General features: G+C 38.4%; 1 protein-coding gene across 1 annotated transcript in view; it reads right to left on the reverse strand.

Annotated features, from left to right (window-relative positions):
- PPP2R2A (protein phosphatase 2 regulatory subunit Balpha) overlaps positions 1-22,116 on the reverse strand; it is a 104,287-nt gene extending 82,171 nt beyond the window's left edge. Inside the window, exons 1-2 of the mRNA XM_007938751.2 lie at positions 22,080-22,116; positions 21,582-21,656 (exon numbers count right to left, since the gene is read on the reverse strand). Coding sequence (XP_007936942.1) covers positions 21,582-21,656; positions 22,080-22,116 — 112 coding nt within the window. The remainder of the gene's footprint in view (positions 1-21,581; positions 21,657-22,079) is intronic.
- Between the last annotated feature and the right edge of the window lie 5,507 nt (positions 22,117-27,623).

The raw sequence follows: 27,623 nt of genomic DNA on the forward strand, positions 1-27,623 counted from the left end.
GACAATTCAAAAGTTCAGGGAACTTCCAGAAACGTAAGCTGGATTCAGAAGAGGACGCAGAATGAGGGATATCATTGCTGATGTCAGATGGATCTTAGCTCAAAGCGAAGGATACCAAAAAGATGTTTACTTGTGTTTTACTGACTATGCAAAAGCATTTGATTGCGTGGATCATAACAAATTGTGGATAACACTGAGAAGAATGGGAATTGCAGAACATTTAATTGTACTCATGAGGAACCTGTACATAGACCAGGAAGCTGTTGTTCAAACAGAGCAAGGGAACACTGCATGATTTAAAATCAAGAAGGGAGTGTCAGGGTTGTATGCTTTCACCATACTTATTCAATCTATACGATGAATAAATAATCCGAGAAGCTGGAGTCTATTAAGAAGAACATGGCATCAGGATTGGAGGAAGAATCATTAACAATCTGCGAAATACTGATGACACAACTTTGCTTGCTGAAAATGAGGATGACCTAAAGCACTTGTTGATGAAGACTGAAGAATATAGTCTGCAGAATAGATTACATCTCAATATAAAGAAAACAAAAATCCTCACAACGGGACCTATAAGGAGCATCATAATAAATGGAGAAAAGATTGAAGTTGTCAAAGACTTCACATTGCTTAGTTCAATAATCAACGTCAATGGAAGCAGCAGTCAGGACATCAGATGACGTATACCACTGGCCAAATCAGCCACAAAGGACCTCTTTCAAGTGCTGAAGAACAAAGATATTTCCTTGAGGACTAAGATGCGCCTGACACAAGCTACGGTATTTTCAATCACCTCATACTCATGTGAGAGCTGGACAACGAATAAGGAAGACCGAAGAACTGACACTTTTGAGCTGTGGTGCTGGAGAAGTACCATGGACTGCAAAAAGAACTAAGAGGTCTGTCCTAGAGGAAGTGCACCTAGAATGTTCCTTGGAAGCGAGAATGGCCAGACTCTATCTCACATACTTTGGTCACGTTGTCAGAAGGAACCATTCCCTGGAGAAGGTGGAAGTTAAGGTGCTTGGTAAGGTGGAGGGTTGCTGAAAGAGGGAAAGGTCTCAATGAGACTGACTGACATCGTGGTGGCAGCGATGGGTTCAAGCATAGCAAGGATCATGGAGCTGGTGCAGGACTGGGCGGTGTTTTGTTCAGCTGTGTATAGAGTCGCAGATGACTCGACATCACCTAACAACCACCACTACCACCACCGCCACTAAGGCCTTCTCAATTGTAACAATGGAAGCCAGCAGACGAAAGAAATGCCTTCCAACATTTGAGGAACAATAGTTTCTAATATCCAGGCAAACCTGAAAGCGAGAAAGTATAATAAAGACATCTTTTCCAGGCAGGGAAGATCTCAAAAATTTTACCTTCCATGAAAATGTTCTCATGAAATACTAGATGATGTAGACCACCAAAATGAGGGAGAAAACAAAACAAGAAAAAGACTCAGTCCCAAGAGTGTTTTTGTTGGGTGCCGTCAAGTCATCTCCAACTCACAGTGATCCTATGCACAGAACAAAACACTGCCCAGGCCTGTGCCAGCCTCATGATCCTTATACCTGAGCCCATCGTTGCAGCTACTGTGTTAATCCATCTAGTTGAGGGCCTCCCCTTCTTCATTGACCCTCCATTTTACCAAGCAAGATAGCCTTCTCAAGAGAATGGTTCCTCCTGCTAACATGACCAAAGTAGGTAAAAAAGTCTGGCCACTCTCACTTCCAAGGAGCATTCAGGCTGCACTTCTTTTCCAGGACAGATCTTTAGGTCCTTTTAGCAGTTCATGGTACTCTTAGCATTCTTCTCCAACACAACTCAAATGAATCAAATCTTCCTTAGTCACTGTACAGCTCTCACATGCATTAAGAGGTGAATGAAAATACCATGGTTTGGGTTAGGTGCACGTTAGTCTTCAAGGAGACATCTTTGCTCTCTATCACTTCAAAGGAGTCTTTTGCAGCAGATGTGCCAATGCAATACATCATCTGATGTCTTGACTGTTGCTTCCACTGGTGTTGATTGTAGAACCAAGTAATACTAAGTCTCTGACAATTTCAATCTTTTTTCCATCCATCGTGAAACTGTTCACTGGACCAGTTCTGAGGATTTTTGTTTTCTTTACATTGAGGTGTAATCCATACTGCACACTGTAGTTTTTAATCTTCATCAGCAAGTGCTTCAAGTGATCCTCACTTTCAGTAAGCAAAGTTGTGTTATCTGCGTATCACAGGCTGTTTATAAGTCTTCCTCTAATCCTGATGCCACGTTCTTCTTCATATAATCCAGCTTCTCGGATTATTTGCTCAGCATACAAACTGAATAAGTATGGTGAAAGGATACAACCCCGACACACTCCTTTCCTGATTTTCCCCAGAATAAGGAGGTCCAACATAGGAGAGATAAAAGGAACTCCCATATGGTGACGATTATGATGATAACAATGAAGGAAAATCTCAAGACAACAGCTATCCAAGAGACTTAGAAAATGCCCAGGCCAGATTGAAGCAAAAGTATCGGAGGCATATAGCTCAAGATAAAAGTGAAACTCATAGAATACTTGATGTGCTTAAATATACTAAGAGGAAATTTAGTCTCCTGTCAGAGATTAGGGATGATTTACTGGTAGACTGATAGAAAAAAAGAAAAATATCAGTTGAAACAAACAAAAACTCCAGGAAGGAGGATACTATTTTAACAAAACGGGGGGGGGGGGAGGTTGGCTAGCAGCCAGCTGGTCTGATTATTAATTTTTTTAACATATTGAAAACTGTATTGAAAGGCTAATGGAAAATTGGCTTCTAAACAAGCAATATAGGCAGGTATATGGGGTGAACAGGGAGCTCTGATAGCATAGCCTAAGACACTTGACTGCTAACCAGAAGGCTAGCGGTTCAAACCCACCAGTCACTCCTCGGAAGGAAGGTTGGGCAATCTACTTCTGTAGTGATATCACCTCGGAAACCCAAGGAGGGTTCGCTATGAGTCACGTCCGACTCAATGGCACATAACAACAACAACAACAACAACATGGGGTTAACATTTACATCAGGTAGATAACACTCCTTGGAGTGATCAATCACGGGAGAACAGAAGGACAGTGTATGAACAGGAGACAGCTCGGTGGAGCAGGAGTGCATGGGAGGGAAGGACATAGGGAAGAGGTAACTACAGAGAGGAAGTGAGCGGAGAGCTGTTACTGTGGGGAATTGCAGTCAATGTTGTGAAACAAAATGTGCACAAACTGCTATGTGGAAAATAAATTACCTCTGTAAACTTCCACCCAAATCACAATAAAATTTTTTTAAAACATTCTATTGGGAGGTACAAAAAAGAATAGTGATAGTAGATACAAAATCAAACAAACGAAAAAACAGGGCAATAATTAATTCTAGTGAAAACAATGTCACAGCAGAATGAAAACAATCATAATTCATTATATAGCAACCAAAAAACAAAACAAAACTCACTGCCATCGAGTTGATTCCGACTCATAGTGACCCTCTTTGGGATTCCGAGGCAGTAAATCCTTATGGAAGCAGACTGCCCAGTCTTCCATCCATGGAATGGCTGGTGGGTTTGAACTGCCAGCCTTCCAGTTAGCAGTCAAATACCTTTAGCACTACGCCTCCAGAGCTTCTTACATGCCAACAGTGAGTAATATTTATATAGACATCATAATGTCCACCCCTGCATTAGTTTCCTATGACTACTGTAGCAAATTTCCACAAACCTATTGTTTTAAAACAATACAAATCTGTAAGAGGTCTAGAGGTCAGAAATCCAAAATCATGTTCATGGAGATAAAGTCAAAGTGTTTATCAATAATGACCAGAATTACTGGTCAGATGAAGTCTGGTGAGACTCCCAATACTATGGCCCTGAAATACATTCGGTGCCTGGAATAAAACTCAATCCCAGGGGCAGGCTCTCAGCCTAATAGTTAACAAGATGTACATGCAGACCACTTAACTCAGGATGCCGCACCCACACACTCAATGGTAATACATCCCTTAGAGCAACAAACCATGGGACACCAAAGACCAACATTCAAACTGAGGAAATGCAGGACAAACAGGAGTGCATAAATATGAGGGGCACAGAAAGAGGGTTGCAGGGTAGGGAGGGGAGGAGACTGGGTTAGGGTTGGACATGGCGAATGGGGAATGAAACTAAATGTATACGTGACATTGAATGTCAAACAAGCTCTTAAAATAAAATAAAGTCAAAGTGTTTGGAAGGCTGGTTCGTTGTGGAGGGTCCAGGAGAGATTAAGTTTCCTTGACTTTTAGCTTCTCAAACTGCCTGTATGCCTTGCCTTGTGACCCTTTCTTTGCATCACTCCAACGTCTTGTTTCTGTTGTCCTATCTCTTACCTCTTCCTTTACATTCTTGCCTTCCTCTAATAAGCTCCTTATGATTACATTTAAGGAGCTCTGATGGCAGAGTACCTAAGGCATTTCACTGTTAACCAAAAGGTTGTCAGTTCAAAACCCACCAGCTGCTCTGCAAAAGGAAGATGGGGCTATCTACATCTGTAAAGATTTACTGCCTTGGAAACACAATGCAGGTCACTGTGAGTTGGAATCAACTAGATGGCATCGGGTCTTGCATAATACAGAATAATCTCCACTTACCGCACCTATAAGATCCTTTTGTTATAAAAGCTAACATTCACACATTTCAGACATCAGAATGTGGGCATCTTTTGGAGGGCCATTATTCAGCCTACCACAGCTCTGAAACCTGATTTAACTAATAACAGAATAACAATATTGAGAAATCAGGGGAAGCAGAAAATAAAATGGGCAGAATATAGCTCAATTTTACCTACCATTTATACCTGTGGATGTTTAAATTAATAAACAGATGAACATATTTTTCTGAGAAATAGGAAAATACACAAAGAAACACCTGAAAGATTTTGGGAAAGGGAACTTAAGGTGAGGAGGAGGAGAAGAGCAAAAGAAAAAGCTACTTTTCCTCATTAGCATTTTGAAAATAGCTGACTTTCTAAACTAAATGTATGAGCTAGATGAAATACAATCAACCTAAAACAAAACTAAGATTAGATGGTTAGGAAAAGAAAAAAATCATCAGTTTGAAAAACTAACTCAAGGCTCTCTGAACAAAACCACCTAGATAAAAATTTTAAAAATTACTCCTCCTATTTATATTTATTAAAAATCTGTCATAGGCTTATGCAACAATCCAATTAAGGAGCTAAGTAAGATTTCAGTTCTTAAATTAATCCCTTTTACAACAATGAAGTACAATTTACTTAAAATGGCAAATTTACTGGAAAATGCTAACTTTTACTTACTAAGATCTTGACTGGAGCTAAACCTGGAAAACACACACAAATTTAATCTAACAATTAGAGATGGCTAATGAGCAGCATTATGATGCAAGCTGCTCTTTTAACAGTTAGTACAAATATCCCAAAGATGTATTTCATTCATTTATTGAGCAAATGTTAACTGATGTGAGAACAGCATAATGAATCTAATCAATTTGTCAGGAATGGTAAGTAAAAGAATTAATACACTACACTACCTGTTTGCCTTTCCCCATAAGCCACCTTTATCACTTAAAAGTATAGTCTGTGGACCACCAGCAGCAGCATTGGGATACTAGGAGCTTGTTAGAAACACAAAATCACAGGCTATACCCCAGATCTAAACAGTCAAATCTGCATTTGACTAAGATTCCCAGGAGTCATAGGCATATAAAGTTTGATAAGTATTGCTATAAGGCTACTAAAATCTCTTGCCACAAAACAACACACCTCTAAATAAGAAATCAAAGTATTCTCTATTGTAATAAAGTCTTCAAACTCCTGCAGATTTTTTTTAAAGGATTCTAAATATATTTGTCTTCTTATTCAAGGTCCTGCTAAAGAAGTCATGTACAGAAATAGCTGTGAAGTAAAGAGTACAACGGAGAAAATATTGATGTATTATTTTATAATAAAAATTTATATATCTTATAATAAAATGGGAAAATCCCATTTCCCATGTTGCCTTAGGTGGCAAGGAGGAATAAGAACAGGGTAGCACCTCTGCAGTTAAAGGTCAGTATGTTCTCACAAACTTCATCCCTAAGTGCTGTGAGAAACTAAAACTAATAACCAAGGATACTGTGGGCCCTAGTCCATGTTTAAACCTCCCACTTTCAATTAAAATACCCTTGATAGAAGATGTAGAATATGCAATGTAGAACCAAACAGAACACTGGAAGAACTTGAGGAAAAAAAGGGATATGAGGCCAAAAAAAAAAAAAAAAACCCTGAGTAAAAAGAACAACTGAACTTCTGTTGTCACACTTTAATTTATAATTTTAAAGAATAGTCAACAGTGCCAGAACCCCTCTAACCCTAATTCTTATGAAACAAACTTCCTACTTCTCTCCCTGGCTTTGCCAAACTTCTATACCAACCCAGCTAAAGCAGTATTCATTAATGCAACACATTAATTCTAACACCTATGATGTGCCAAAACCTCAAAAACTAGTTGATTTTGATTTGTGAATTAAAATAGCATTTTATTCTTCTGTTATTTGTTCAACTATTAATCAAGCATTAAATACTGTACCAGCTAAATTTTCTGAATACTTATTGTATGTTTCAGGGCCATTCGTAAAGTTTTCCAGTAATATATCAGTGCTTCACTGATATTCGTGAGGTTTTCACCGGCCAATTCTTTGACAAGAGGATGGTCCCTTCCTTCTTCCAATTACGTGTATGTATGTTGTTGTTGTTATATGCTGTCGAGTCGGACTCGACTCCTAGCAACCCCTCCTTGGGTTTCTGACGCAGTATCACTACGGAAGTAGATTGCCCAACCTTCCTTCCGAGGAGTGGCTGGTAGATTTGAACAGCCAGCCTTCTGGTTAGCAGTCAAGCGCCTTAGGCACTACGCTACCAGAGCTCCCAATGTATAGAGCATACTAAAGTTCCCAAGATCATTATCTTGGAGAAAATTCATCTTACTAGTATTCTGTATCAAGACAAGTAGTAAGAGGATTCCAGTAACCTGAATCTATCACTACCATAGAAAATAAACTCTAAAGCAGGGATTCTTAAACAGGGCCCTTTCATGAACCCCCCTGATCTGGATAACAGAGATCATCCAAAGACTTCAGCTAACAGTATTTAAACATTCAGAGAGTAATTCAACCAATAAAAACTAAAATTTCAAGAGTGCGGTCCTTAGTACAGTGATTTATGTAGGCATTCTATAATAATTTGCCAAGAAATCTACATTTCAAGGGCAAAGATCTAGCTGGATTTTTTTTTTCTAGCTGGATTTTTAATCAACTGTTAATATTAACAAAAAGTCATATTAATAATTTTAAAAAAACAAACAAATAAAAAAAACCAACCAGTTTCCTTTTAAATAAGCCCACTGTTTAAACCTGGATGTATAACTGGTATTTTCACTACAGTACTCACTGCTGTTGAGTCGGACCAACTCATAGCGACCTCTCCTTGGGTTTCCGAGGCAATATCACTATGAAAGTAGATTGCCCAACCTTCCTTTTGAGGAGTGGCTGGTGGGTTTGAACCGCCAGCCTTCTGGTTAGCAGTCAAATGCCTTAGGCACTACGCCACCAGTTAGTTTCAAATGTCCTACATACCTTGGCAATTTAAAAAGAAACTACAGAGGCTCTGAGATACAACTATTGGTCCAGAGCAAAAAGAAAGGAAACCAAAGATTTAAAGAAGAAACTAGTCTACAGGACAAACAATCTACAGGGCCCAACATCCTAATCATCTACCAGGGCTTTAAACTGATTTAGCCCAGTTCAATCAAGGACGACAAACCGACACTGGAACAGATCTTAATTTTGAAAATGGAGGTGAACCATTTATGCTGAGTGAATTAAGTCAATTACTGAAGGACAAATACTGTATTAGTTCACTATTGCAAAAAGTCAAGGAAAGGTTTATATATGGGTAAGAAAAGAAAAAATGTAGGTGAACCAAAATGCTAACCAGAATGGGAAAAATTACAGGCTGAGGCCCTGGTAATCTTAGAAAGCAAGGGCAGCAATGAATGCTGCATAGCAACCAAATCTCTTGACTGGCTGAGTTGAAAACAGTGGTGCCTAGCTACAAGATTGTAGCCAGCTGCACCATTCTGAATGTGTGTTACTTTCCACAGTCCTGGCAATAATCTGGGAGCTCTGGTGGCATACTGCCTACAACATGACTGCTAACCAGAAGGCTGGCAGCTCAAACCCACCAGCCACTCCTCAGAAGGAAGGTTGGATAATCTAGTTCCATAGAAATACTACTTCAGAAACCCAAAGAGGAGTCACTGAGTCACAACTGACTCAACGGCAGTGAGTTTGGTTTGGTTTTGGCAATAATCCAATGTCATTCATCAGGCTTGAAAGGAGTTACCCATACCAGGGCTTCAACATGTTATTTTCCCCATTCCGGTTAGTGTTCTGGATCATCGAAAACTTAAAAATTCTAATCTATTCTGGTTTTGCTTCATTGGCCATGACCAAACTGATTCAAATCAGTTCAAATTCCTGTCATTTACCAAGACCAGAAGAACTAGATGGTACCCATCTACCACCATCAACAAGGCCACAATAGATGGATCATGACTGAATGGGAGAAAAAGGTAGAATTGAACCTTCAGTCCTCCAAAAATCCAGACTTACTGGACTAGTGAGACTGGTGGATTCCCTGAGACTACAGCCCTGGTATACTTTTTAAATCTTTTAAAACTATACTGATTCATACGCCCTGGAGAGAACAATCATGGGAGAAGGAAGGGCTGCTTATGCACAGGGAGATAGCTCAGGGTGCAGAAGAGTATGAAGGGATGGACACTGGGAGGAGGTAACTATGGGGAGGAAGCGGGCGGGGAGCTACTGCATTGTAAATTTTGGTCAATGTCATGAGACAAAGTATATGTGAACTGCTGTATGAAAAGTGAATTTACTCTGTAAATCTTCACCCAAATCCTAAAAAAAAGAAAAAAAAAAAAAAAACTATACTGAAGTCACCCTTTAGCTAAATTAACAGATTAGTTTATAAAACAAAGAGTATCACACCCTCCTTTAAAAGCTCATCTACAAGACACTACACAATCAACAATTACTTTAGAAACAAAAATGAGAAGGTAAGGGGGTAGAGACAGTAACTTACTGCAGATTAGTGGAAATGAACAACCAGCAAAGAACCATGAGAATGTTCACGCATTGTGAAGAATGCAATCAATGTCACTGAAGAATCTGAGGAGAAATTGTTGAAAGAGAACCTAATCTGCTGTGTAAATGTTCACTAAAAACATATTAAAAAAAAAAAAAGAGGGGTATAGAAAAATAACCACAAAAATAATGAAAATTCTGAGCAAAAAACAGTTGGTGTTACAGTCTTACAATAGGATATTCAGCAACCATTTGAAAACAGAATTCTGTTTTACTTTAAGGTAGTAAATACTGTTCCTTCTTCCTTCCCCTCCTTTCAATAGTTCAGAGTTGGGAAACAGGAAGTTTCCTATCAGTTTTATGGCTTTCTTCTAAGAAAAATCAAACTTATCAAATTGCTACATGTTCAGTTCAAAATAAAGCACAATCTCAATGTCACCAAACTCACTTCTAATAACCAGGTAGCCAGACCAGAAACGGCACTTGTAGAGGTTTTGAGTAGTTCAGTAATCCTACATTAAGTGTTACTGATGATGATCTGACCGAAGGAAAAACCCTAGGGACCTAACTTTTAGTGCTAAAATATTTTGGTAAATATGTTACCAGTATTTAATCTGGTGGTGTAGTGCCTAAGGCATATGACTGCTAACCAGAAGGCTGGCAGTTCAAACCCACCAGCCAGTCCTTGGAAGGAAGGTTGGGCAACCTACTTCCATAGTGATACTGCCTCAGACTCAAGGAGGGGTCTATGAGTCGGATCCGACTCAACACCAGCGTATTTAATCTCTGGTAAGGGAGAGTAGGTTTAAAAATAGATACTTTAAAGTCCTGAAGGTTCCCTTCCTTCCCAAAGTTCATCAGATTGGAGCAGCTTAATGCAGACCCAATTTGGTCTAAGAAACAGTGTGGGAGTAAGGTAAAATAGCTGCAAGTCACAGTAGCCAAGTTTTATAGGACAGCTTTATAGGCATTCATGTAAGAAAGCAGTACTTTATTCTGATGACTTATCTTGTGGTTCTTAAGACTTTTAAAGTGTATTTTAAAAAAAGACCTCACTGCCTTCAAGTTCATTCTAACTTATAGTGATCCTATAGGACAGAGCAGAACTGCTCCATTTACAGCCTTATTATGCCCTTTACAAAAGCTGCCTCGTCTCTCTCCCATGGAGTGGTTGGTGGATTCATACCACCGACCTTTTGGTTAGCAGCCAAATGCTTTAATCACTGTACCACCGGAGTCCTTTTAAAGCATATTCGTACAATGAAGTCTATTAACAAATTAAATCTTAACAGACCCAGCATTTCAACATTTTTGGATGTCAGGATCCTCTTATACTCTTAAAAAACAAGCACCCCAAAATTCTTTTAAATTTTAAAATATTTATTCATTAAAAACAGTAATAATAAACTCTATACATTAGGCAAAAATTATATTATAAATAACTATATCCTCCCCCACCCCTAAAAAAATTAGTAAGAACAACAGCATTGCTTTACATTGCTACAAATCTTTGCATTGTGATTTGGGTGAGCTTACAGAGCAAATCACTTTTCCATTCAACAATTCACATTTTGTTTCATATCACTGACTGCAACCCCCTCAATGTAACATTACCTGTCCCTCTTCCTCCCTTTCTCATTTCCAGTCCTTCTCCTCTCCTAACCTTTCTTGCTTTTGAACTTTGTCCCTGGGCAAATGCTGCCCTTTTGATTTCAAATGGTTAACTGTTCTAAGCAGTGCATACCTGCTTAGTATTACTGTTCACCTTGTAGACTGGTCATTGTTTGGCTGAAAATGGAGCCCTTTGAGTACGTTTAATTCCAGGTCCAAAGGGTGACTAAGGGCCATAGTTTCAGGGGTTCCACCAGTCTCTATCTGACCAGTAAGTCTGGTCTTTTACATTATTTTAAGTTTTATTCACATTTCTCTCTGACTCTATCCAGGACCTCCAATTTTGATCCTTTTCAGAGTGGCTGGCAGTGGTAGCTGGGCACCATCTAGTTCTTCCGGTCTCAGGGTCATGGAAGCTGAGGTTCACTAGTCCATTAGTCCTTTGGACTGCAAATCTCTTTAAGGTCTAGTTTAATATAAGAAGCCTGGATTCTCCTCATTGCTTCTGCATTCAATATGTGGCAATATGTTGTTGGCTAAAGATATGAAGAAAATCTAGCCTCACCCATATATGTAGCTGGAAAAAGGAGGTATTTTCATATAACTATGGATATTATTCTCTGATGCTATACCAAAACTTGACAAGTGGTAGTTTCCTAAAGACTTATGAAATCTGAAATCATATCTGATGATAATTCAATGCTTTATATCTTGCACTGTTACTTATACATGACTGTAGAAAGTGGTGATTCACTGAGTAATGCCCATCTTCAAAATGCTGACACATTTCATTACACAATACCAAAATACCACTACTGATCTCATCAAAAAAATCTTTGGGAGCTGTGGCAGATACAAGTTTTCCAAAATTCTAATTTATTGCCATGAAAGGTCAAATTTTATCACAGGCAACAAAACAGTTGTTTTTCTTGAGGTGATAGAGTCACTGTTTATTTGAGAGAGTATCTGCCAAATATTCAAGTCTGAATAACCATAGTTTGTCAGTTTTCAAGTAAATGTTCCATGAAAAAAAATGCAATTAATTCTATTCCAAACATTTTTAAAATAACTGCACAAATGCTTTTACTCCACACAACCAATGTACTTTGGTCTACAGCATTATGTGTAGGTGTACTTTCCATTTTGTCACACCAAATGTGTAACACATATACACTTAAGAGTTGAGATTAAATAAACTGATAATTTTTACTGCTTCATCAAGAGCATTATTTTTAAAAATAATTTTTATTGTGATTTGGATAAAAGTTCACAGAGCAAATTCATCTTATATACAGCAGTTCACACATACTTTATCTCATGACATTGACTGCAATTTCCCACAATGCAACAGCTCCTCTCTCACTTCCTCCCCATAGTTACTCTTCCCTATGTCCTTCGCTCTCATGCACTCCTGCCCTGCACCCTGAGCTGTCTCCCTGTGAATACACAGCCCTTCAACCTTCCATGATTGATCTCTCCAAGGAGTCTATCTACCTAATGTAAATATTCAACTTATATGCTTGTCTTTTGTTTGGCTGGAAGCCACGAGAGTGGGTTCAATTCCAGACCTGAAGGGCAGCTAGGACCGTAGTCTCAGTCGTTCCACCAGGCTCTATCAGATCAGCAAACCTAGTCCCATCAAAGGCATTCTTAAATAAAATTGACATTTTATAAAACTATCAGTTAAGTGGGAATGACAATTACCATGACTACTGCTACCATTTGGTGATACTGCCTTAATTCATGTTAAAGCACCAGCAGATTTACTCACAGTGCTCTTACACAACCGATACAAATGCCAACATAGTGAAAAGTGAAAATATACTCTTAGTATTATTATAAAAACAGTCTGCAGTGGGCACTTTCTGACTCAAAAAATGTATTATGTATAAGCCCACACCATACAATTTTACACACTTTTTCAGAAGTTTCACAATGCCATTAAAACTCTTCTACAGCATTTCCCACAGCATAAGAATTCCACTGGCTAGAAATCCAACAAATCTCTAAACTGGACTAAATTACTTCAAAACAACCACTACCTACTAAGCACTACAAATAAACTTTTATCAATAAGTCATATTCCAACATTTTCAAATGCTTTCACCAGAATTAAAGGAAGGTAATTAAGTTTTGAAACAAAACTAGAGCAGAAATTTTTAAAAAACAGTTTGAGGCAAGAATCCCAGTTTTACTGCTTGCCCAAGATTTACAAGGTCAATAAATTACTTAATCTTTCTAGCCCAATTTCCTCAACTGTAATATGGGAATAACAATGGCCACTTATTTCATAGTTTCGTGAAGATTAATAAATAAGTATAAAGTACCTAAAACAGTGCCAGCACTTAAACAGCCAATAAATGCTAGCTGTTATTACTTAAATTGGTCATGCCTTTTCTTTCTTATATGGACTCACTATGTAACTGTACTGATCAAACTCATTTAATTATCTAATTAGTAAGTTATCTAGGCTTTTATTTCTCTTTCCTTCTAAGGAAGGAACTCTTTGACCCTTGATTAGTCTTTAGGATTTTCATTCTCACCTAAGAGAAAGGAAGCGATTAAATGTTCATCAGCTTTGGATATTCGTAGTCAGAAGTGTGGTAAGAAATTTGAGATACTAATTAAAACATCAATATCTGATCCTTCAATTTTCTTATTTAACAGCCACAAGAAACTTAAAATGTTATTTGCTTTCTTTCTTGCAACTCTAAGAGCAACAAGGCAGAAATATATACACAATACATGCAATTCTCTTCGCTGATCTAATAAATTATTTGCTTCAAACAATCTCTCATCATTCTGTCTATTCCATAATTACCAAGGATTTGACTAATTTTAGTAAAATTTGGCTATCAGAGGATAGTAAGAAATACTTAAGTTTAATTTCTGGTTCATGTGAGTAAACCAAGAGTAAGCTAATACACTTTCAATGGCCATTATCTCTTATAATTTTTTATTAATAAAGGAGTAAGAAAAATATACATTAAAAGAAAACAAGGATACCAATATTAGATAAATACTATCATTCATGTTATATAATGGTAATTTACACTATTTTAAGTGATTGTACTGCATGAGATCTATTAACATTCATAACCAGTAGTAATGCTAGTGTTCAAAGAAAGGAGGACCATCACACTTCACACAAGAATGTTTATAGGTACCCTATTCCCTCCCTGCTTTTTAGATACCAAATTAGATCTGCCTTAAGCTTTTCCATCTATGATCTTTGGGAAGGAAGGAAACCTTAGGACTGTTAAGTACTGGAAAATAGATGATGTGCTAATATTTTGAAATTTGCAAAATAACAAGGTCTTACTTACCCTAGTACCTAAGCCTACATGCCTACTTCTCTAAGAATCACAGAACACAAATGATCTTTTATTTCATTTAAACTGCAGCATTGAAGATATGGAATGGATCACAAGCCATTAAATTTTGTGTGATGCCAAGGATTGATTGTTTCTTAAAAGTTTATTTATGTCCTTATTTGTTGCTATTGTTATGTGTCGTCAAGTTGGCCCCGAATCATAGCGACCCCTCCTCCTCGGGCTGCCGAGGCAGTATTACTGCAGAAGTAGACTGCCCAACCTTCCTTCTGAGGAGTGGCTGATGGGTTTGAACTGCCAGCCTTCTGGTTAGCAGTCAAGTGCCTTAGGCATTAAGCTACCAGAGCTCCTGTCCTTATTTGTGAAGTATTTAAAATGCACTGTCTAAAAAACTTTTTCCAACAACCAGCCTACACTTCTAAATCCTACCAAAAACAAACAGGAAGCAAAGTATTGAAAAGATGGAATGCATTTGGATGTAAGTTTGATTAAATCAGGTTTCATGCATAGACTCATAATTTCCTATGGAAAGAAGCTTAATTATGAAATAAAGAAATGGGGGGAAGTCATGTTTACATTAACATAATGAAAATTCACTATGAATGATCAATAGTTTCATATTTTAGACCAAAAATTACACATTCCAGAATTAAAGGAAGTATGTATCTGAATTTTTAATAATTCATTCCCACAAGTAAAATTTAAACAGATTATTGTAATTGCTATTGCATAAAATCATTAATAAAATTCCTTGCTGTTTTACTTTAATATGATTTTCTATTATGTTGAATTCAGATCTTAAAAAAAAAAACAACACTTTTGTTGCTAAATAATATAGAAGTGAAGTGATGGATGTATAATAAATGGGATAGCACTGGACATGGTCTGATTGACGGTTTTCGGTGATGAGGGGATTTACTATACTATTCCATCTTCTATCATTTTCAAAATCTCCACAATAAAAAGTTTAAAAAAACGCATAAAGAACTAGGCAAACTAACAAGACCAGAACAACTAGATGGTGCCTGACTACCATTACTGAACACTGATCAGAAGATGTAGAACAGAAATCTACCAGAATCTACTTTCTGGAGCCATGGAACCTGGAAGAATCCCTGAAACTATTGTCCTTAGGCAATATATAAACCTTAAACCAAAACTATCTCCTAAGTACCCTCGAAACCAAACAATAGTTTAGCTTAACTAGTAAAGACTGTGTGCCTTAAGCATTGTGTTCTTTTAAGATCTATCTATATGGAATCAAATTGACAACAGCAACTTGAAACATTAAATGGGAAACTTAGGAAGCAGTGAGTTTATGTGAATGAAGGAACAACAACTCAGGACAGTGAGAATGGCTGCACAACTCCAAGAAGTAACAGACTGAATTCTATGTACAATGCCATGGAATTGAACATGTAGAAACGTGAATGGATGTATCTTTGCTGGGTATATTCTTCAACAAAAATATATTTTTAAAATGAGTAACCCTGTGAAGCACTACTGGTTCACTAGTAGAATAGCTGCAACTAAGCACTGACTGCTACCGTTGTTGTTAGGGGTCAATGAATTGGAGTCAACTAATAGCGATCTTAAGTACAACAGAACAAAAACACTGCCTGGTCCTGCACCATCCTCACAATTGCTGCTGTCCTTGAGTCCAATGTTGCAGTCACTGTGTTAATCCACCCTACTGAGGGTCTTCCTCTTTTTCAGTGACCCTTTACCTCTGCTTTACCAAGTATGCTGTCCTTCTCCAGGTAGGTACTGGGCCCTCCTGACAATATGACCAAAGTCCGAGGGACAAAGTCTCACCATTCTTGCTTCTAAGGCACATTCCAAGACAAATTTGTTTGTTCTTCTGGCAGTTCATGGTATATTCAGTAGTATGTAATATAATACTGTGGCATGATGAGGAGAATAGTAGAAGTGGCGAGTCTTAATCTACTATAGTAAAAAGTGGAAACGTCTAAAATCCATAAGAAACATAAGATCATCACAGAATCCTGGTGGCACAGTGGTTAAGCAGTCAGCTGCTGATCAAAAGGTTAGCAGCTAGAACCTACCAGACACATTGCAAAGACATGGCAGTTTGCCTCTGTAAAGATTATAGCCTTGGAAATCCTATGGGGCAGTTCTACTCTGTCTGACAGGGTCACTAAGAATCATAATCAACAGGTTGGGATGGGCTGGGTTTGATAAGGATCATTTTATTCACACACGTAATTAAACACCAGGGAATAAAGTTAGAAGAGGTGAATGTAATTGCCCTTAGGGAGAGGGAATAGGGAGCAGGGAGCGGGTAAGGCAGGGGATTGCCATTTTCATTCTCAACACTTCAATACAATATTTGATTTTCTTAAAAAATCTTTTTACTGTGAAATATAACAGATACAGAAAATCACACAAAACAAAATGTCAGGTTAAATAGTCATTACAAAGATCTGTACAACCACTACCTAGGTGACCCCCGCCCCCCAAAAGCCTCCCCAGCTCCCTTCCCAATCACAACTTCCTCCCACTCCCCCTAAATGTAACTACACACTGGCATTTACAGCAATTACTACATAACTTTTCTTTGTAGTTTTACTACCTTGTATTTGTATCTCTAAACTTATAGTTTAGTTTCAAATGTTTTTTAAACTTTAATTAGTAGAATTAAAGACTATGTATAAACAAATACATACAGCATTTTCTTTACCTTGGCTGGGAAGAAGCTTCTAGTGGACAAATTCTAAAGGCAATTCCCAGTGTCTTCACTCTCCAACAAAGACTACTTCCCTATTTTCCATAAACTTTCAAATAACAGTATCAGCTAAACACTTACAAAGCTCTTACTATGTACTAGGTACTGTCCTCAGTGCTCTATATATATTTAGTCGTCAAAACAACACTGTAAGGTAAGTTTTTGTTATACACATTTCACAGAGAGAAAAACAGGCACAAACAGGTTAACTCAACCAAGATCAAAAAGCTGTGATAAAGCAGGATTCAAACTAAGTAGTCTATCACCCAAAAAGTCCCTCTGAGGTGCAAATGGTTAAGTGCCAACCTACCAGCTGAAAGGTTGACAGTTCGAACCCATCCTAACACACCTCAGAAGATAGGCCTGGTAAACTATTTCTGAAAGGGGACTGCCTTGAAAATCCTATGGAGGAGTTCTACTCTGCATATACAGGGTTATCGTTGGAACAGCAACCAACAGCACAATTTACCACCTTAGCCTGTGTTCTTACCTACCTCTCATGACAGAAAGCTGCAGATAAAAAGGAAAAATGTGAAGTACAGATTATGATAAAATGTTATCACTTCTACCATGAAGATTAAAATGAAATACATGAGTTGAGACTTTCCAAGTGAGAGAAATTTTAGTGCCTTAACCTCCTCCTAGACAAGATTAAACCACTTAAAACACCTGAAAAAAACCTCTATACAGAATAAGTAGCCTAATATAGGTTGTACATATCCAAGGCAGCCCTACCTGGGCAAGACAATGTAAGTATATAAAGGCATACCTCAGAGATATTGCAAGTTTGGTTCCAGAGTTTCCTCTCAAGTCTCACTGCCATTGAGTGGGATCCAACTCAGTGACCCCTCCCCTGGGTTTCCGAGGTGTTATCACTACCAACCTTCCTTCCAGGGAGTGGCTGGTGGGTTTGAACCACCAGCCTTCTGGTTAAAAGTCCAAATATCTTAGGCACTATGCCACCAGAGCTCCCAAAGTGTGTGAAAGCATTATAAAAAAGTTTGAAATAGTATGAGAATTACCGAATGAGACAGAGATATGAAATGAGCATACTGTTGGCAAAATGGCATTGAAACACTTGCTCGATGCAAGATTGCTACAAATCTTCAATTTGTAAAAAACGCAGTATCTGCAAAGTACAATAAAGCAAAGCACAATAAAATGAGGTATGCCTGTAGCCAAACATGTCTTAACTCTGTAATGAATATAATGTAGAATTCTGAGCCTTAAATAAGTCCAATCATGATTTTTTTTTTTTAACTTGTTGGTGGTGGTGTTTGCCATCGAGTCTAGTGGACCCCGACTCATAGCCAACACCTCCTTGGGTTGCCGAGGCAGTATCACTACGGAAGTAGATTGCCCAACCTTCCTTCTGAGGAGTGGCTGGTGGGTTTGAACCACCAGCCTTCTGGTTAGCAGTCAAGTGCCTTAGGCACTATGCTACCAGAGCTCCTTTTTTTTTAACTTAAGGATCCCAATTTAAATTACTCAAACAATCTAATTTACAAGTAATAATAATGTTAAACTATTTCTTTCTGGGACATCTTTGCAAGTTAACAAGATTAGAATATAAGAAGCAGTAGAAATCATCTTATCCAGTACTTTTACCACTAAGTATACAAGAACCCAAGGTACTTATCCAAATGATATACTAGTTTGTATTGACGATGGGATAAAAACCCAAGGTCTACTGACATCTTTCCACCATCAGTATAGTTACAAAGGTTGCCAAGTAAATAAACCCATGATTGTCACATCTCGATCATCCTATTATCCTCTTTCCCTTTCAAAACCTAATAGTAACATTTCTATTCCTTCATTCAACAAATATTTATTAAACACCTATTGTGTGCCAGGCATTGTCCTAGGCATAACAGTTTATATAGGATACCCTACATAGAGTACACAAAGATAAATTAGTCCTTCACAAGCATACACTGTGTAACAGCAGAGGTTTTGGGTACTAAATATGATACAAAGTGCTGTGAAAAAAGGTTAAAAAAAATTAAACATTTCCAAAAAAGGGAAATAAATAAAAGGGGTACAGACATGACCTGAGAGGTTAAATCAATCAATCAAGTAAGTACTCCAAGAAAGAAATAAGTAGAAAAGTTACAGGGTGACTTGAAGGATGAACAGGATTCTGATAAGAGAAAAACTATGGAAGGAGCATCAAGCATTCCAAGATGAGTACAGCAAAGGCAAAGGCTCAGGAGTGAAAGCGTATAGAAGAACAGTATCTATTTAGCTAGACTGTAAGCCATAATGAAAATAAACCTTAGAAAAGCAGGGGCTATATTGGTGAAAAGTCTAACATTTTGGTCTGAAATGTCTGACCTTCGTTCATGATCTAGTGGATACATTGATCCACTGAAGATTTCTGAGGAAAATGACAACTAAGGACCCCAGTTAACATTAACTTAGCAAGTAAAACATAGGACAAGAAGCAGGAAATCATTTTGGTAGTTACTGCAAACAGATGCAAGATACTATGAACCTGAAATAAGGTGAACGTGAATATGGAAAGATTAAAACACTGTAGAAGTAAAAATTGTGACTGCAAGTGGGAGGAAAGAGACACAATTTGGCGCTTTTGAAAGCAAGAAATTGGGATGTATCATTAACAGAAAATGAGCAAACTAAAGGTAGAGTTAAAATGTAATCTATTTAGAGATTATAGTCTAAATCAAATGTTAGCAATATGTTAATAATCTTATTCTATTTCAGAAAGCAAATCTTCCCACACTAAAATAAATGTAATATATTACAGTATGCAAACTAGAGTGCAAAAATATCCAAATTAAAGCAGCATTATTTGAAAATTGAATGCTTTTTATCTTTAATACTTAATACACTTGTATAAACATAAGTACTAGAACAAGTCATGTTTTTGTTAAAAGACACATCAAGCTTCAGCATTTTAAGATGCTAGGAATGCACTGTATGTTAAAATAACAAGCAACACACTCAAAACAAAATTCATTATTTAATGAATCAGTAGCAAAATAAAGCTAGCAAGTGTTAGCAGAAGAGAACTACAACTATCTACCGAATTTACAACAAACTATCACTTGGTTCAATTAGGCACATTTAGTACATGAGCTTCTTCTGATTAAATAAAATCCATGCAGTCTTTCTGCCTAATGTAAAACAAGTAAACTATGAGCTCCTCAAGTGCAGTGATTACATTCTAGACATCTCATCCCCTAGTTCTTGGCATTTAGGAGGCCCCCAATAGACCTTTAGAATAGAAATGATCTCAAAAGTCTATTGCACTAGGTCTATTAAAGCACTTTCACAACTTGATGGGTATTACACAATAGCACAGAACTAATGATCCAATAGGTGAGTGCCTACTATTCAACAGGTAATGGAGTTACAAAATGAGTAACACATGACTCCTCCTCTGACTTTAGGATTTATTTCTCTAAACAAGTCAAACACCACTGGCTTCACAAGAAAACCTTGATTGATTATTTTTGTGACCTTAAGTGAGTCTTAACTGCTTTTGATTTACCATCTGAAAACTGGTTGAGGATCCAAGAGAAAAAAAAAAGTGTACTCCGTGAAGTACTATACCTGTAATTCATGTCGTTTCTACAAGATCTCAAAACTCGTTAGACACTTCATTAACTAAGACATTGACACAAGCAAATAGGAGCAATGTCTGGCTCAACACAAAGTCATTCTATCATTGCTCAGAAAAATCCTTGAAACAAACACCAAGTGGGTCAGAAATATGGTCTAAATATGAGGAAAATTCTACCTATGAAAAACTTACAAATTTTCACTAGACAAATCTTAAAACATTAAAAGCACTTGTTTTAATTTTTGTTTAAAAATTCCTACTGTAATTAATTCAAGATACTATTTCTGAATACTATTAAAATTCAAACTTTAATCTACGAATGCTGAAATAATGTAACTATTTTGTGGGAAATAACGGTTCCACTACATAAAATGATCTCAATTGAGTACAAAACATTAAACCTTCAAAACTTTACAGGAACTTTAAAAATGTATAAAAAACAATTTTTGTGGAAAATAAAACTTAAGTTATTCAACTGATCAAAACTAGTTTCTAAATGCACAGGAATACAAGCTCTTCAGAAAACAAGCTATATATTCATTGTGCTATGTTTTCAATCCATCTAAACTAATCTCTGCAATACAATAAAATGCATAATATGAGCCAGCATTTCTTCATAGAATATGTCAGTCAACACCACACTCCCAAAGTAAGCAAGTTACAAGAAAAAAAAAAAAAAAAGAGCTAAAAAATCTTTCCACAAAAATAAAAGATTCTGTCAAGAACATTTCTGAGTTAACTGTTGATGGCACCTATTCTTTAAATTAATTATCTAAAAACCATGTACAAACATGAAAATGCACCCTTAACTTGTACATGGAATGTACCTAGCAAGGAAACCTTTATCAACTAATTTAACCTTAGATTTTTCTTGTGATGGTTTTATGTACATCACCACCTACTGCTTTCATTTAAGCCAGGGGGGAAAAAAGTCATGAAAAACAAGAGGTTGGTCAACAGTTAAGACTATTTTCCAGAAAGATGACTTTTAAACCTGTTTCTACAGTTTTTAAACAATAAACAAAAAAATGTTCTTAAATGATTATCGACTTAGCATCAAGAAAATCCTTCAGTCATCAGGATTTCAAAAAGATTTCGTATTCAAGCTTTGCATTATTAAACAATTTCTTACCTTCTGCTACATCATCATCTACAGCTCCTTTCACCTGAGAAAAACACCACTGAATATCATTCCCTCCACCAGCTCCTAGAAAAAAAACACACACCAAAAAAACAAAGCAATTAAAATTGAGTTCTGTTCATGTTTACTGTCGTAAACAGAGAGATAGTATCCAGGGTTGGCATGATACTAATAGCTCAGCACTGCCCACATATATAACCACTACCCCAAAGCACTAATTTGGAAAGAGGTTAGTCCCCAGTAGCTGGCATTGCTTTTAAAACACCAACAACAACAACAAATCCAGATCTTCCAGGTATTAAATATTTAAAGGCACACACAATCATTAAACTGTACATCTGTTCAAAACTTCCCTTCCATTTTCACTTCCCCTGAAACAGGCTAAGAACCTTACACTCAAGCAAGACCTACTAGAAAAATACCGAAAGTTAAGAGAGTTTTACTTTAAGTGTACAAAAAGCTGCAGAAGACTTAATAAGGTTAAACTACCATAAAACATAGAACGAAGAGAAAACTTCAGGAACATTACTGCATGAGAAAGACGTAATGATTCATATGAACCCTATCACCAAAGCACACACACAACAAACACACACCACCCATTTCTCTGCATTTCATTCCAGCAAATCACTGGTTCCAGACGGGGGGAAAAAAAAGCCAGAAATGAGTGTTGTAGAATAAGTTTCAAAGGAAGCTTGTTTTGCCTACCTTCACCTTATCCTTCAGAATCCAAAAGACCTTGCAAAGGATTTACTGTGCTAATTTGCTATCATCTTGTACAAAACAATTTTAATTCCACTTTATTATTCAACAAGGCCAAAGAGCAACTTGTTATTACACTGAAGTGTAAGTCAATCCAATGTTAATTTTACAGGTTTAATAATCTATCTAAATATTGAAACAAACATGGTAAAACTGATTTAGTCCCTGAATGTTTCTATTTCACGTCCAAGCACTGAGGAGGAAATGATGAAAATGACCTCAATCTTTGGAGAAACTCAATCCAAATCTAGAAGTAATTCTACTAAATGAAGGCATCCAGCAACAAAAAAATTATACAAAAATAATCCTTAAAGCAATAACCTCTTCCTTCATTCCCATTCCTTGCTTAATATTAATAGTCCAACCCGGTTTTTCTATACATCCTCTCCCCCCCACCGCCGCCCCAAGCTTTTACCTCAATCTCTCTCCTTTACTATTATGTCACTGAAGTCCCTAACTATTTTAACTAACTCTATGTTCTTTTGGGAAAAGAATATCTGCGCAAAACCTAACGTGCAAAACAGAAAGTTTAAATTCCATTTTCCACGAAACTCACTGTATTAAGGGCCTTGCACTTTTTGGTCGTAATGGGTAAGAAACGAAACAAAACTATCCAGTTTGATGGTTCAAAACAAATTCAGACTTTTAGTCTCAGAATGTGTCTACAGTAGAAAAAAATACACATATATCCTATTTTCACTTGAAAAAGCACTCTTCCATCCCTTTGCAAAATATATTTGCATGTACATCCCAAAAGGATTGCAGCAAAGGGAAAAATGAGAACTAAATGATAGAAGATCCACAAAAAAACTGGGGGGGGTTAAAAAAAAAAAAAAAGACACCCCGAGATCCAAAGCAATAAAGATAAATCTGCAATCGCCCCCACCCCGCCCCACCCACGCCTAACCCTACGGCTTTGCCGACACATACCCCACCCCCAACCTCGCAAAGGTTCCAGCCCTCATTTTAAAACCTATTTTGATATCACAGCTACCATTCGCCTCATCAGAATCCTCCCCACCCCCACCCCACCCCACCCGACCAATTCCCTGAAATCCGAGGGGCGCCCGGTGGCTCTATGTGCGGCAGAGACGGTCGCTAGGGGGTGATGGAGGGAGAAGGAAGGAAGCGGTGCCTTGTCAGTGGACGAGGGTGGTTTCTCCCTTACCTGCCATGTTGCGCTGCAAATGGTGACCCTGCTGGGTTCCTCGGGGTCTCTGCTTCCTGAACTCACCCCCCTCACCTGGGGATGGGGGGTAAGAGAGGGCGGATGGCGGCGGATGGCACCTGTGGGGGAGGGGGCGGGGGTTGGGGGATAAGGAAAGAGGGGCGAGCAGACCAGCCTGTAGGATGGTGGATTTCACTCTAGGGCTTTCTTGCTTTTGCTTTTTCTCCAGCAGCAAAGGCGGCAGCTACGAAGGCGGCGGTGGCGGCAGCGGCAGGGACAGGCGACTCCACTTTCAAAATGGCGCCGGCTGGCCTACCCAGTGATGTCACTAGAGGGGCGGAGTCGCCAGGCTCGGCCGGAGGGGCGGGGCAGGGCGGGGAGAGCACTGGGGAAGAGGGGAGGGGAGTGGGGCCGGGGGAGCGGCTGGGCTGGCTAGTGGCCACGCCCGCTTCCTTCCAAACCCAGACGCCAAGCCTCTCCCGCGAGGCCCCTGGGTCCTGACGAGTCCACTGCATCTCGGCTGGCCTTGCCTGTCCGGCGCCCTGGCAGGCACGCTGCGCGTCCTGTCTCATTGCGGTGCTCCCTGTGCTCGCTCTTACCAGCCCTTGCTCCAGCGCGTTTTGCGTTGGCGCCTGGATCTGCGGCCCATCTGCATGCCACGATTTCCCAAGCACTCGCGACTTTCAAGAAGGAACCAGAGAGATGTGCGTCAGGGCCGGGACTCCGGAGCAGCCTCAACCGTCCAGCTAAAGTGCTCGCTCTTTGGGGTGCATGGGGCTCTTCGTGTATATTTTTAGAGACTGCCCACATTGCTATTTAAGAAAGTGAGACTGTGGTTTAGCCGGGACGCCTGGAAATAAAAGGACCATGGTGGAGACTCACCACTCGACCAAGGTGGAAGTTCACAGATCTAAGAAAGATAACTGGGCTAGTTCTATCTAAGCCAAAAAACCAAACTCACTGCCATCCAGTCCAATCCGACTCAGTTCTATCTGGGTGAAATAAATTCTCTTTGCATGGGCCCCCGGGAACTCAAGCGAGAGTCCTTCTTGGTGACTAAAAGCAGTAAGAGTGATTTCTAAAGAGAAAACGGAGTTTGCTATTAGAATAATATGGCCGGAAATGTAACCCAGGTTTGTACAACTAAAAGAAGCAGCATCAGTGGTTAAAATCTGGGTTCTGAAACCAAGTTGTCTGGGTCCCAAATGCTGGTTTTGACCATGAGAGGAGGGTATGTTTTATAGGATTATTTTGAAGATTAAATGCCTTGATTTGAATAAACAATAAATGTTAGCTGCCATTATTATCAGATTTGTATTTAAAGACTCAGCAATAGAGTTAAGAGATTGAAAAAAACAAAAAGGAAAAGCCGGTCATTAGCCAAGAGGGGATTTGCACGCTGGTGAAAGATGCGCTCATCATCAGTTACTATATACAGGGCGCTGTCCGTATCTCATTTAATGCACCACTAAAAAAAAAAAAAAAAACCTCACTGCTCTTAAGTCGATTGGACTCACAGCGACCACCCCTTGAGTTTGAACTACCAGCCTTCTGGGTAGGAGTGAAATCTCTTAGGAACTAGGCCACCAGAGTACCACTGTTGTTGTTGTTGTAGACCCCCTCCAGTCCCCAGGGTTTGGAAACTCTGAGAATGCACTCCTAAAGAGTGAGTGGGTTAAAGAAGACCACTAGAGAGCCTTAATCCTATGGATAGATAGCTACATTTTACATGTGAAAAAAAACATCAAGAATTTCACCTTAAGGGTAAATTAAGTGATAAAGCATTCATAGAGCAAAAGAGGGAGAAAGTTCAAGATATGTACACCTCTTCTCCATTTTCTACCTTATTCTTGATTTCCAAAACAATTCTTACTTAAAACAAGTTTTCAAAATTCCTTCAGACGGTACAGCTTCATCTTTATGTTATTATATTCCTCCATTTCCACATTAGTATGTCTCAATTTACCAAAAGCTGTACAAAGAGATGAAAACTGTGCTGTTTACTTCTAGTATTTTGGTTGATTTCATAACTTTCTGTGGATATGCCTCTACTATTAGTTTTCACTTTCTCTGCTCTTGTTTTATAGTTTAATCCCAGACTCCTCTAGAGAGCCCTCCATCTTAATTGGATCTCTCAGAGCAAACCAATGGGAATAGACTATTAAAATGGGAGACTGGAACCCCCATGGGCGAGTCACTTTTCTTTTTTATGCTTCAGTTTTGCCATCTTCACACATCCTGAAAATGATTTGGTCTGCATTCTTATTCATGGATATCAATAAAGCTTGTCGGGAAACTGGGATAATTGTAACAAAAATTCACAAAGCAGCGACTATGTGCTGGGGACTCTTCTAAGAACATTATACAGAGTCTCAAGTGTACTACATGCCTATGGGACAAACTGAGATGGGTCTAATAATCAGTGTACCCTGGCACCCTGGTAAAAGTGACCTGGAAGTTTCTGGCCCTGAACAGTGCCTACAAAGGACCACAAGCTGCTTCCTTTCTTGTGAATGACTTTTAGGAATAGAGGCCAGAATACCCATAACCCAAGGACAAGGGTTCTTTGTCACTCTTCTCTTCCTATCTTGCGTTCTCTCTAGCATCCTCTACGCTACTTCAATAAGAGGGCTTCTGTCAATGTCATTAATGATTTCCATGTTACCAAATCTAATAGTCACTTCTCTGTTTCTCTATTTCCCAGCAGCATCTGAAACCACGATCACTTCTGCCTTCCTTAGACCCTTTTTACTCTTGGCACTTTATTGTGTTTCTTCCAACCTTTTTAGCCACCCTTTCAGCTTCCTTTGTTGTCTCTTCCTCCCAGACTACCCTCTAAATATTAATCTGTCTCCTTGACTTCTGTCTATATACTCTTAACAACACATTCTCCCAGCAACTTCAATTAGTTTTACAGATTTAAATACCATGTTTATTTCAGTGACTGCCAAATCTAGATCCCTAGCTCTGTTCATTCCGGGACTCCAGACATAAATCTCTAACTGCCTACTTGAGATTTCCACACATATGTCAAATGAGCCAGTCTTGATTGCATGTCCCCTCCATAACATGGCTAATGCTGTCACTTTCCTTGGAATATAACCAACTACTCACCCTATCCCTATCCCAACACTCCCACATACCTAACCCTCTTTCCTTCTCCAGCCAGTAAAGCTCCTTCTGGTTCTTTATAAACCACTTCAGGTGTAACTTCCTCCAGGAAGGCTTTTATGATATTTGTCCCTAATTCCATACCCATCTTAAGTTGGGTTAGAGGCCCTTCCTAAATATTCCCATAAAATCTAATGCACTTCTCTCATATTAGATCACATGATAATTATTTAAATATGTGCCTGCTTCCAGACTGAGTTCTCAGAGGGTTTTTTGTTTTATTCATCTCCTTATCACCACCTACACAATTTGATTGATTAATGGAGGAATGAATGAATCTCTCTGGCTTGGGAAGAAAACAATGAAATGTTGGCTCCCTATAATTTGCCATATTATGAATATTTTCACTCACCCCTTCTTTACCTCAGGAAAAAAAAGAAGCATTATATAAGTTAGCTTGTTCATTCTGATCTATATTTGTTAGGTAGCAGTTGGTTAAATATGTAAATTGATTATAAATATAAATGTCCCAACTACTTCCAACTGGTCCTCCATCCCCTGAATCACATTATCAAAGAGGATACCCCAGGACATAATTCTCTCATTTGCATGCAATCTTGAATCCATTTTCTCTTATGAGCCCCTAGCTAGCTCTTCAACATCCAACCACATATAAGATGGTCAAGGTAATAGTTTCCTGCTGAACTTAGCTCAACTTAGGCACACCAAGAGGAAAACTCTCTCTAGGTTTGCTTGGAGAGGTTGTAGAGAGTGTATAAGTCTTAAAGGTGCCTGAGCTGAGAAGCACCAAGGACACCCACAATCTCACTAGCAGAAGGGAGCTAACAAAACTCACCAATAGGTTATGCAAGATAGCTTTTAAAAATATATTACACGATGAGAAAAATCATTTGAAAAGTTGCTCATTTCCTTGATGAAGCATGTTTGGTGTTAAGATGAACACACAAGTTCCTCTACACTAAATATTCAAC

Source organism: Orycteropus afer, unplaced genomic scaffold (genome assembly GCF_000298275.1).
Source record: "Orycteropus afer afer isolate SDZICR_OR568_19922 unplaced genomic scaffold, OryAfe1.0 scaffold00053, whole genome shotgun sequence".
Classification (NCBI taxonomy): domain Eukaryota; kingdom Metazoa; phylum Chordata; class Mammalia; order Tubulidentata; family Orycteropodidae; genus Orycteropus; species Orycteropus afer.